The sequence below is a fragment of the Phacochoerus africanus genome, chromosome 2, assembly GCF_016906955.1.
Source record: "Phacochoerus africanus isolate WHEZ1 chromosome 2, ROS_Pafr_v1, whole genome shotgun sequence".
Classification (NCBI taxonomy): domain Eukaryota; kingdom Metazoa; phylum Chordata; class Mammalia; order Artiodactyla; family Suidae; genus Phacochoerus; species Phacochoerus africanus.
In genome coordinates, this window is record NC_062545.1 from 68,575,786 (window position 1) to 68,589,276 (window position 13,491).

General features: G+C 33.7%; 1 protein-coding gene across 1 annotated transcript in view; it reads left to right on the forward strand.

Annotated features, from left to right (window-relative positions):
* The window catches only part of GRIK2 (glutamate ionotropic receptor kainate type subunit 2), a 626,277-nt gene that overhangs the window by 510,512 nt on the left and 102,274 nt on the right, over window positions 1-13,491 (forward strand). Inside the window, exon 14 of the mRNA XM_047761628.1 lies at window positions 1,782-1,999. Coding sequence (XP_047617584.1) covers window positions 1,782-1,999 — 218 coding nt within the window. The remainder of the gene's footprint in view (window positions 1-1,781; window positions 2,000-13,491) is intronic.

Sequence of the window (13,491 nt, forward strand, 5' to 3'; positions counted from 1 at the left end):
ACTATATCTGATATCTCTGAAAATGATGACAATCCAAGCAATGAAAAATTCAAATATGCATTTGCTTTGCCACATAACTACTTCACTGCTGGTGGATACATGAAAGAGGAACCCATACTATTCTGGCTGATGCCCAGCTCCCCAGGAATTAGTGGGATATAGTGCTGGACATGACGTTACCTTGAGTACATGACAGTCAGCCCCTAACCAGGCTCTGATTCACAAGCCTAGGAGGTACTCGCTTTAAGTCCTTGGGTAAGACATGAACTTGTGGTAATTGGGCCATTTTTGTCGAATGTCTCCACTGTTCTTTTCTTTCCCAGTCTTGTTTGACTTTATTGGTGGTGGTGTTGAAAAAAAAAAAAAGTTAGACTGGGCAGCCAAAGCTGCTGATCATCTTGGGAGTATTTTAGTGTTTTGGTGTCCAAGTGTGTGTCTGACAGGGCCTAGGAGCAACTACATCAGAAAGGTACTTTTCTGTTTTTTTTCCTTACAGAATGGTAGGCAGAGTCCGGAGCTGGAGTTGGCTGTCATGTCCAAGTCTGTCTGTTTTTTAAAATTTTGTTTGTTTAAAATTGGGAGGGTAAGATGAACTGCAGTTTAAGATGGGCTGGGGCTGTTTTGATAAAGCCAAGTCATGATACCACTTCTTTTCAAGGTTAACATTGGTAATGTGTTATACTTTTCATTCTATCTAAAGAGATGTTACCTTATGGTAACCGTGATTTTATTAAAAAATACGAATATAAAACAAAACAGCAACTGGAGTCCATCTTTGCTTCATTCCATTTTACTCAAACCCTATTAAAATTAACTAATTTGTAGCCAATGCTTTATTGATTATAGTTTCAAAATGATTAAAAGTAAGTAGTAATATATTATTATACCCATAAATCTAGTATACTTCTTATAAAAAAGTTACATATGCTGATATGTATTCATTTCAATACCAAGACTGTAAATAAAGTGGTAAAACCAAAACAGTCAATTCAAAAATAGTTAGAATTTTATTTTATAATCTAAATGAATTAAAATTAATCATCAAAAGCAAAATATAATTATCAGATCTCATTCTCTTATTAGTACCATGAGCAGGCAACTCCAGCCATGTTTTGTAATATAATTATGAAATTTTTATGTGTGTGTAAAAATAAATTTGATACAATTTATCTATTCTTATTCTGATTTCCCTCATTGAGGCTAGGTATAGTGATAGGAGACATTTTTTTATACATAAGAAAATAATTTACTATCTATTTTAAAATAAAAACTAAACTAAAATCCCACAGCTCAAGAAATGTGGATAATTGAAATTACTACAACATTAATTTTTAAAGTAGACAAGATTTTTGAGCTTCATGTACATGAAAAATGAAACTTTATATAAAGCTTGTTAAGAAATGGATCAGAATATATATTAAATCTTTTCTTCTAAAACCCACTTAACAAGAATATGAAAATCTATAAAGGTGGTTTATAAACTAGAGGGATGTTTCTTCCTTCTCATGCCATTAATATGTAATTCTTACTTTGTACCATCTCAGGTGGAACTTGAGTCTCCTGTCACTATACTTAAACACACATGTTCCAAGAGACTAGGTATTATCTGAAATTAGCCTCTGCTCTCCCTATGGGTGTTCCTTGCTGACTAAAGCGATATGAAAATCTTTGATATAAGCTTTTATTACACAGTGATTCCATTCTGCCACTGTGACCAAAAGTGCCTGACTGCTGATAAATTCTCTGTATTCGTTTCACCTTTTCCCCCCAATCTCTGTTAGGTTCTGAGCTCATGCCCAAAGCACTCTCCACCAGGATAGTGGGAGGCATTTGGTGGTTTTTCACACTTATCATCATTTCTTCGTATACTGCTAACTTAGCCGCCTTTCTGACAGTGGAGCGTATGGAATCCCCTATTGACTCTGCTGATGATTTAGCTAAACAAACCAAGATAGAGTATGGAGCAGTGGAAGATGGTGCAACCATGACTTTTTTCAAGGTAAGTCCTACTGGTTGTCTAAAATTTATGCATTAAAATGATAGAGTTCAAACAAACCTTTCTCTGATAATGAATCTAAGAGTGTAGCTACACTGTTATTTGTGCAGAATAATCGATAGCATATACTTCAGGGGGGTAAAGAGGTATGAAACTAAATATATGGCCATCAAAGGAAAACAGTTTACTACTTGCAAAGGGCAAGGAGTTTTTGCTTTACAAGTATTCTGCTTTTGTTCGGAGGAGAATAAGTTCAAAAACAATATTTTTCTCAACAAGTTTTTATCTTTGAATGTAAGTAAATAAACAAAGTAATACATTTGTTGAAAATTGAGTGGTAGTAGAGTTAGCCTTTACAAGGCATGGGTGTTCCAGAAGAATAGATTGATTACATGTAAGAATGTTTTCCATTCATACATTTCTTTCTGTTAAGATGAGACAACATCTACTTGTTCAGATCCTTCAGAAAAAGAAGGGAAACAAAGTTTGATGCAAATAAGCAGAAACAGGTTATGTGAACATTCATCCATCTAATGTCCTGGGAAGCAAAGAGTCTCAGAATGGCAGCCCCACTGAATTTGCAGTGGTTTCCAGAGGGACAGCTCTATGGAACCTCTAAATGTGGAAAGTGTGCTTGTTCCAAGTTCCAGGCATACCAAGTATCTTGCCCTTCTCTTTATTATTCAGTTCCTCTTCTTACTTCAGCTGATCTCACTGGGCCAGAGTAAATCCAATGGGGAGATTTCATGTTTGGGAGTCAGTATCACTTCATAATATCTTTTTTATTTTACTAAGTATTTTTACATAGTTTGTAATTTGCACAAATTTTTAAGCATTGTTATTTTCCTTCACTGGTCACACAAATGCAATTGGCAGGTCAAGTGGGCAGTAGAAATGGTAGATTTTTTATTTAAATAATTGACTCAAGCTATAAGATAAATTACTTCAACAAATATTCAGCATGTTCCTATTGAGTATGAGAAGTTGTACTGAAATATGCTGGGTATTCTAGAGCAAATAACATCTAAATCTCACTTTCAAGAAGGTTATTGTTTAGTTGGAGACAGGGAAGGCTAAATCATCAATCATATAACTGGGTTTTATGCAACTTAAAACAATTTTGCTAATAAGCTAAATTAAACCAGCTATTTTTAGGGGTCTAGAGGAAATTAAATACCTTATTTAATTTTTGGAGGAATTTAAATACATTATTCAAAGAATAAGAGACTGATTATTTTAGTCAAATCTATATAATTCCTAAAATTTAATTACTTTCAAAGTGAATATTTTATATAGCTAGGTTAAAGATTAGATACATATTTTATATTTAATTGGAAAAACATTATTATTCAATCAAATTTATTGAATAATCAAACATGACCAAAGCATTATGATCAGTATGGTGTTCTTTGACTATATTAATTACAACTAATCAATTTTACTCAATTAAATATTTATATTAATAGATATTTTTCTTTCTTACAAGGCTTTTTTTTAATAAAAAAGAAACCAGCTATTGAAAATTTTAGATATACATGATCAGTGCCAGTAACTTTTCAGAGAGTGAAAATGAAATGTATTTAAATTACTATATTCAAGGAACTTTCGAAGTTGAGTTTGTACCATAACACAAATAAAATGCTAATACAAGTGATTTGATACCAGAGGTAATTATTTTTATCTCACAAATACATGAGAGTTGTAATTTTATTTTTATTTTCAGAAGACTCAAATATCTTAAGATTCAAGTTCTTATATATTGTGAGCAAGGTTTATCTCTGAAAAATCAATTTTTTAAAATTTATCTTTTTTCCCATCATTAAGCTTATTTTCTCCCTTTTTTGTCTTTCCAATCTGCTATTTTGCTTTTTTTTTGGTTTTTGTTTTCTGTGTGTGTGTGTGTGTGTGTGTGTGTGTGTGTGTGCGCGTGCGCGCACGCACACTTGCCCAGTTGCTTTCTGCAGTGTCATTTTTTCCTACCTTCACTTTCCTTTGCTGCTCACGTTTCTTACTCTTTCATCTCTCTTTTTTTCTCTCACACACAGGGGTGCCTCTAGTACTCAGGGAAAATTTATGTGAAACAGCTTTCTGTTTCCAACAACACAGACTTTCTGTAAAATTGAAGCCTTCTAGAATATAAACTAGTCACAATAAAAACCACACAGTGAAAATCATTAAGTTGACAATTATCTTAAGTTGATAACCTTATCACATGCTGAATTCTTACTGTAAAAATTTGAAAAAAAATTAGAATATGAAAGAATAGGGTAAATGTTGATTTTTATTTAGTTATTTTAATGATACTCATTTCCACGTCGCATTTTGGCTTGTTAAACTGTATACATATATCAGCCATTGGTATGAAATTAAAAAAAAAAAAATTCCATAGCAGTCTGGAATTTAAATGATTGCATGTTCATTTTGAAATTCTACAAATGAATTAGAGACTATTGTGTATAGTCTGTTTACATCTGATACCATTCTTTTTTTTCTTAATTAACAGCAATGCACACAGACACTCCAGGAAGCACCCTTAAGGCATTGATTTCTAAAGAAATTTCCATCTTGCTTTTACTGATTAAACAAGACCCTGCTGTTAGCTAATTGTTCTGGAACAGTTCAGTTCTAGAAAATTATTTTAAAGAATTGTATAGTTGTGTTACGACAATCAAGAGCTGGCTCAAGATACCTGGATTTAAAGGGGGAGAATCTTCAGTATTACAATATTGCAGAAACAGTTATAGATCCATTCCACCACATTGTGTAATTCCTTTTCCAAAGAACATGCGTGACTTTGTTCATTGAGTTTACCTGTATATTGTCTTCAAGAAGAGTACCTTCTTTTTCTCTATATCCATTACACTCCACACAAATTCTCTCAGGGATACATGTAAAGCCATGACCTGAAAAAAACAAAAACAAAAACAAAAAACCTCAAAATGTTGAGCGGATGGTGCTTCTTCTGTATGACCCCATGAAACCAATAGAAAGCTGTATGGTATCGCCAGTATGATCTTAGTCATATTTAGATAGTGAAATAGCTGAGGATCCAGGGATTTTATTGAAAATCAATAAAGTAGGAGTCAAAATATTCTCAGAATCTGTGAACTTGGTGTAGCAGAACTAGCATATCAGGGCTGAGCACTATACAGAGTGTTACTAAGCAACAAGGCCATTCTTTTCTCCTTGAAGGGCAAAGCTTAGGACAATGAATACATATAGGTTACTGGCTCAAAAATATCTCAGCTATAGCCTGTAGGTTTATGGTGTCCTTTGAGAATCCTTGTATTTTCAGACTGAATCATATGTTTTACAAAATAATGCTGAAATCACCTTGTTTCTATGCAACCCATGACTCAAACTTTTCAATTTCTACAAATTCTCTCTTGGGTTTGGTCTACCTGAAATATCTGGCTTTGCCTCATGTACTAATATAGTCTGTCCTTCCAAAAGGAATCAAAGGAAATACATGTCCTCTTTTATGGTTATTAAAAAAAAATCCTGCCCCATGTTAAAATGACATTTAAATGATATCAAATATGTAATATAAATCACTTAATACTTTTGAACAAATAGTCTACAATTTAGTCCTTGTTGAGAGGGAAAGAAACTGTGTAATCAGAGAAACCTAAGCTTAATTCCTGGCTCTACCACCTATTGGCTGGATTTAGATAAGACACTACCACTTAACCTCTGACTCTTCTTCTCTAAACTAGAATAACTAACAGAACCATTTTCACAATAGTTTTTAAATGTTAAATGAAAGTTCTACATGATAAGCTAAGCAACTAGTAAAAGCTTGACAGAGGTTTCAAACTACCATTGCTAGACTATATGGTTAATTTTTAAAAATTTGGAATTTAGAATGATTTTAAATATAATCAAGTAAACTATGTTTGTATGACCCACAATTGGATAAATACATTTTAAATAGATATTAAAAGATCATAATATGTTTACCTTATTTATTTTTAATTTTTTAATTTTTAATTTTTTTTTTTTTGCTTTTTAGGGCTGCACCCTGGGTGTATGGAGCTTACCAGGCTAGGGGTCAAATCAGAGCTACAGCTGTCGGCCTATGCCACAGCCACAGGAACACAGGATCCAAACCGTGTCTGTGACTTACACCATAGCTTACGGCAATGCTGGGATCAATAACCTGCTGAGAGAGGCCAGGGATCTAACCCTCAACCTCATGGTTCCTAGTCAGATTCGTTTCCACTGCACCATGATGGAGACTCCCTCCTGTTTACCTTATTTAAATTGTTTCATTCTTCTGATTATTGCTATCATGAATAAGGAATAATTTGATACCTTAAATTAAGAAAAACTGTGTAGCAGTTTTCAGAAGATATTTTGAAATAATATATTGAGGTGCAATGAACAATTATTTGGGGAATTTATGCCAAATCACAGTTAAAGGGGACTTTACAAAGTACTTAATATGAAAAAGTGTTCATTTTTAGCATTTTTAACCCAATGATTATTATATCCTACTCCAGCCAGTTTCATCATGCGTCTTATCTTCTCAATTATATGATATGAGCGTTCAGTTTTAAGATACTGATTTTTGTTCAGTAAATATTTACTGATCATCTCTTATGTGGCAGGAATTGTATTACATCTTAGACAAATATTTTGCATCTCCAACCACCTCCCAACACCTGTCTACCTCCTATATATTTTTCTATTTTCCTTTACAACCAACTTAATTCAGATCAATATTATCTTTGTTCAGGGTTTTGCAACATGTCTCTTTCCCAGTTTTGTCCCTCTTGTTCTCTAGGCTTACTGATGCCTTCCAAAATCACTCCCCTTCTTTGTTTTAGGATAAGAACCTAACTTCTTAGCATATTTACAATATACATCATGGTCTGGCTTTTTATTTTTTAGCCCTCACACTCCAGCCATATTAGTTAGTTTTAATCATGTGTTGTATCTTGGGTAATTATGTACCACCCTTTTTTTTTTCTTCCATTTCTGCCATTCTCTATCAACCTAATTGGTTATATTCTCTTTATTCCTTAGATCCAAATTCAACAAATCCAGGCAAATTTTCCAATCCTTTTCCCTCCCCTAATCTACCCAGTCCAAGTAAGGTACTACATTTTAAAATTCTCTGAGCACTTTCACCTCAGTTAATGATCAGCTCATTAAATCAACTCTATGCCATTAGTTCCTCTGTTTCTACACTGTATTGCACAAGAGAGGGGACATGGATTCAGTCTGTAACATTTACACTTGGAGCTTTAGTCCCTAGCATGGATTTTGCATGTGTTTTGGGGTTTATTAGTTATCAGTTGCCACCATAATGTTGCCTAACAAATGACCAGAAACTCTCAGTGGAATGTAACATAAACCTTTATTGAGCTTACAAGTCAGCTGTCCTACTCCTAGAAATTTGGAGGCCCAGTAGCTTTTCTACCTTTTACACCAGGGTGATAGTACTTTTCCCAATACCATTTCTGCTGAGCTTTTGTGGCTTTGAAACATATCCAGTTGAGTCATTTATAATCTTAAAACCACACCCACAGTTCTTATTAAGATACAACTTTCTCTAAACTTAATCATTGTTACTTTGGGCTAGAAGCTTTTTATCCAGAGGAGGAAATCTTCAAGGCACTTCCTTAACTTTTTCAGAGATCTTAACAACGTACCTCAAAGCAACATGCTTAATTTCATTTTTATTTAAGGCCTGGAGCCGTGTTGAAACAATTCTGAGAACTTTTACTGATTTGAGACACTGAAGATGGCAAATACTTTTATTTCCTAACCATACAAATACTAGATCCTCTATATCACCTCTAAATCTCCTTGCAAACTGCCCAATTCTTGTTTTATTTTTTTAAATTTTATTGGAGTATAGTTGATTTAAAATGTATTAGTTTCAGGTATACAGTATAATGAATCAGTTATATATACACATATACACACACACACACATATATATATACTATATATGTGAGTGTGTATATATATATATATACACATGTATATATATATTCATCCATTCTTTTATCCCATATAGGTTTTTACAGAACATTGAGTAGACCTCCTTGTGCTATCCAATAGGTCCTAGATAATTATCTATTTTGATAGTTGCGTGTGGCCCAGTTCTTTTTTAAATTATCTCCTTTTCCTGCTCTGTGTTGTTCTCCTTCTTACTGTTGATTCTATATCTTTCTTGTATGACCTTATCCTATGTAGCTAAACTTAGCAGCTGATACTTTGAGTATTATGTCATTTTGTCTCAATATTTCTTTGTCCAAGTTCAGAAGATGATCAGTGTGTTTTCTATCTTCCAAGTGACTACAAGGCACACTTTAAAAAATATTATTTCCCCCTACATTTACGGATTCCCTTTTCCCTGGCCTCCTCTAATATTTGTGTTACATAGTGTGGTTTCCTTTAAGGTGGCAACCCACTTAAAAAATTCTCTACAGTTATCTATTGGCACGGTAAATATTGTTCTCATTGATGGGACACCTAACACACAGGGTTTTTACCTAGAATGTGTATTTACTTACACAAGGTTTCTATTCTGAAGAGAGCTAAAAAGATTTCTTCAAAATATGTAACCCTCTATGGCATTTCCATTTTAACCTTGGGTTAAAAGTCTGCTTTTTCAGAAATGTAGATAAATTAGTATCAGGAATGCAAACAAATGCATTAATCCATCTGGGGAGGGTGTACTTTTATCTTTTGTTACTTATCCACAGAGAGGGCTTTGTTTTGTTTGTGTAGTTTCCCTCTTTAGAACTCAAAGTTCATTCTAAATGCCAGCTCATTAATCTTCACAGCACCCCCAAGGAAGGTAGGAAGCAATTATCATTATGCTCATTTAACAGATGAGGAAACTGGGCCATGGAGAGGTTAAGTGACTTATTAATTATGAAAGCAATAGCCAAGGGACTCATAGTATCAACAATAAAAATAATAGCCAAAGACATCATGGCATAACTATCATTACTCAGAAGAGTTAAGTGCGTTAGTCATTTTGGTTCACCCACATGACCTCAAGCTGTTTGATCATATTAAGTTTCTAAAACATTTGCCTTAAGCCATTGGGACAGATACAACTATAACATGTTCTTTAGAGTCTGCTACTTATTCTGAGCTTATCAGTTCAATGGTCTTCTAAAATTAAATTATGCTGGGGTGACAGTATAGGTTTTTAAGCCTGAATTGTTTGTGTGGCATGTAATGATTTTTTGAAAGCTTAAATGATTTTTGCTTCTTAAATGCCAAAAGAATATAAGTAATTTTTGAGTCAAGAGAAAATGTAAAAAGTTGTCAGTTTACTTCATGCATTTAATAAATGGATTTAGAAACATAACATTCATTATACATATTTCTCATGTTTTTCTTAATTTCTACAAAACAAAATTTCTGTTGTTTTTATTTAGAACAGTGATGATAGTGCAATTATAATATTTTAAAGAGATTTATACATTAGAAAAGTGATTCTCAAGATGGCCTCTATAGTGTACTTTTCATATTGTTTTCTGAAATAAATGTTTCGTTTTCCTCTTCCTGTACTAGTGATAAAATATTTGAAATTTCCATTTTGTATATATGGGAAATTGACCTAAAATGGTTTTCAAGGATGAGAAAGATCATCTAAAATTAGTTTTAAATTTATTTTATGTTACTTATTTTTTTATTGAAATGTAGTAGTATGTAAGTTTAAGATGTACAACATCTTGATTTAAGGATTTATACATTGCAATATGATTACCACTATACTGTTAGCCAATGCCTCAATGACATTGTAATTATCATTTTTTTGTGTGACGAGAATAATTAAGATCTAGTTTCTTAGCAACTTTGAGGCTTATCACAGAGTACTGTTGACTATAATCACTATGCTGGACATTAGATCTCCAGAATTTATTCTTTTAATGATTTTTGTATTTTATATAGCAAATTCCTGGTCAAGTATGGTCATCACAAAGAAAAGCTTCAATAATTATTTGCATGTGGATGGAAAATGAGTATACCTTTCATTGTGTACCAGATTTACTATTATACATATTATAATAATTTTCTATCATTATTTAGAAAGGACTTCTTGACAACTTAATAATTAGAAATTCATTATGGTACTTTATTAAGTACAAGGATTATTTCTTAAATACTTGCTCATTTAAGAGTTGCCCCATTTATTTAGGTGTTACTAACTAGCCACATAGCTTTGTTTTCAGGTTATTTTTATTTACTTGGAGTCAACTTATGTATAATGACGATACTCCATTTTCTCCTCAATAATCTAGAAAAAAAAAGGAATCTCAAGTGTCAGCTTTGCGTCTCATGTGGGGGATGTTGTCTCAGTGTCTAGAAGATAATTTTAAAACGAAATACTAACATGAGCATAGATATATTGGCATCAAAGTTTTGTGACTAAAATATTTGATTTGTTGGTAGATTATACCTGCCTATGTATGCATCATAAATTCTGGATCATACCCCAGTAAACTTAGTGATGTTATAGGCTTCAAGTTTCCTTCAAGGAAATTAAACCAAAAAGTCTCTGGCCATGTCTCATTATAATGCCCCTTCCCCACCCTGAGCAGCCTGGCCCTCACTCCTCTACAGGGAAGGAATGTGGGTCATTCCTTACCTCCCCTTTATTTAACCTATTCCCCATGCAAATAAGGTATCCTGCCCAAGACCAATCAGAAGATCAAATATGTCCCATACAGAGATCAAACAACACTCAGCCCTTATTCACACAAGGGAGCCAGAGCAGGAAAAATTAGTGGGCCTGGGGCTGGAGAAATTGGGTCCCCACTCTGGTATGCATCTTGAGGATATAAAAACAATTGTAAAGCAAGATGGGCCTTCTTTTACTTGTGGGGCAGCCCACCCACACATGCTCTCTTTTACTTGTGGCTCATGCACAGGCATGCCCTCTCTCTCTCTCTCTCTGAAAATGTACTTTTGCTTTAATAAATTTGTAACGTGCCTGCCATTTTTGATGCTTTGCTGTGGTGGGGCAGGGATTGAGGAAGCAACACAATTCTATCATTCTGGAACAAATTCTATCAATGATACTGACATTTTATAGAATCCCTAGTTAAAGGACTACTATAATTTATGGGGCTAATTTCTTGTCTACTAAAGTCCTAGGAGATATGGCAACCAGTGGGACTAGATATCATGTGTGTCTTATAGAAGTAGAGTGTTGACTATGATGGACAATTCTGTCACTCCAATAAATAAGAAAATAGTCTTGATTTCCACATAATTTTTCTTTTTTCAAGGCATAGTGTCATTATTTTGTTCCATTTGAGTATATCAGTCCGTAAGTTTCAAACTTATTTAAACTATCCGTTTGTTTAAATCAGTAGTCTCAACCTGCCTGCACATAAGGACATTAGATCACTTGCAGAGCTTTTAAACAATACTGAGGCCTGGGACCCTCTCCAGGCCATGTATTTAAAGCTTACCTTTAGGTAGGATCCTAGGGATCTGAGTCTTTTATAATTTCCTCTGGTGATTCTGATATACAGAATTAATTTAATTTGAAATTTAAATAATCATTTCTTGACAGCATTAACAGTTAATAATTGCATCTACTTTCATTTCTTTCACATTAGCATGGGTGTTTTTCTCTTCTGAAACCCACACCCCACAAATTATCAGACAGAGGCATGCAATGATAACTCTGCTGACCACGTTCTTACTTCTTTCTAATTATTTACCTGAATTGTATTTAAAGCCTTTTTCAACTGATTTGCTGAGAATAATCTAATTACATCTTCACTTTTGACATTAGTCCTGAAGGCTTCCAGTAGGTATGCATAAACATTGTCTTATAGCAGGATGAAGAAGGTTAGAGTTTTCTCCTTTCTCAGAGAAGTATCATATGGTAAATCTTGATTTTTGTTTGTGTCTCTAAAAAAGCTGAGAAAAATATATGTTCTATGGGACCTGGGCAGTGAATAAATTCACCTTACCTTTAAAAGGCTTTATTGCAATTTCTTCTACTACTGAGGGATGGAGGAAAAATTCAAGAAGAGACCCATAAAGGGCCTCTTGGGGGCCCTATTAGAGTCTTGGAAGGATTGTGTGTGTGACTTTTGTGCTTACCTAATGGGAAGGAGATTCAGAAGAGATTAAGTACTATGTGCAGTACGTATATAGTAAGTTAGGTTCTCAGTAGTAGATTGAGATTTTGATTTACGCAGTTTTCTTGCCTGAGCTTAATGTTCTATCCTGTAATATTTGATGAACTACTGTCACTCCTTTCCTTGGTGTGGAAAAAAGAATCTACCTATATTAACACATAAGGATATTCTTCCTGTCACTTGATAATTCTTTAATATCCCCTTGCAGACCTAAACTGAAACAGAATGGCTCCTCAAATACTGCTCTAATTTGAGTAGTGGAAAACCAGATATTCTTGGGCTTCTAAACCAAAATCTATTTTTGGTAACTTGCTTGGAAATTACTGCCTGGGTACTAACTCCATGGTTATTTAGAATAGATAGAGATTTCATTTTGAGTTTTATGCTCATTTCATGTATTTGTTTGTGGATAGTTTACTTTTTAAATTTTTTATGTACTTAAATGAGAGAGACAGAATTAAAAGCTTTATGTGATTGAACACCTGTGTATATGAGAAGTTGGTTTAGTTTAGTGTTAATATTATTACTGAAATTTTCATCTTTTCATGTTAATGGGTTCTTAATCAGACACTTGTTCTAGAAAGCTAAAAGAAACCTCTCAGCCAAGATTTTTGTAGCCATGTCATTTCTCTAGTTCTTCCAAATTATTTTTTCTGTATTAATGGTATCAAGGTATTAGTTGTGGGTAACATAGGTTAAATGGTAATACTAATACCATAAGGTTGGTATTTTAAAAGTGTTTTTATATACTTATCAGTATCTAATATGGTTTTGATATGATTAATCATATTTGAAACATTTAAAACAATTCTTCATGATGCATTTAATTTATTGGCAGAGTAAGGGGATGATTTTTACCCCAAGAGGTTGTCTCCCTTCCCCAGTCCTCATCTAACACACAATTTATTGTATGAGAGGCCTGATCCTATGTTTATTACAGGGATTTGCATAAGGCCTACAGAAAACCAGAACCATTTTACTATGTTCCCTTTGAAAGAAATTAAATGGTGCCTTTGAGGAAAGCTGCTTCATCAGACACTGGCTTAGCATGCCAAGTTGCAGCTATCAATGGTGAAACAGCAGATGTGAAGGCTAGTTGGCATCAGAGCATATGAGTCAAAGACTTTCCTATGGGAAAGAAAGTGCTCCATTACACTTTATCTATACTAAGAACATTGGTTCTGTCAAGCTGTCTCAAAATTAGAATATGATGGGTTTTATTACCCTAGCTCTGCCAGAGTGAATTCAATAGTTAAAAAGTAAGTGATAACACCATTCTGGGAATTATGAGTGATTAGAGTTTCAGTGTACTTAAACTTGGAAGGAGCAGTAACTTTTATCTTAGTTTCTCTGAAATATCAAAGG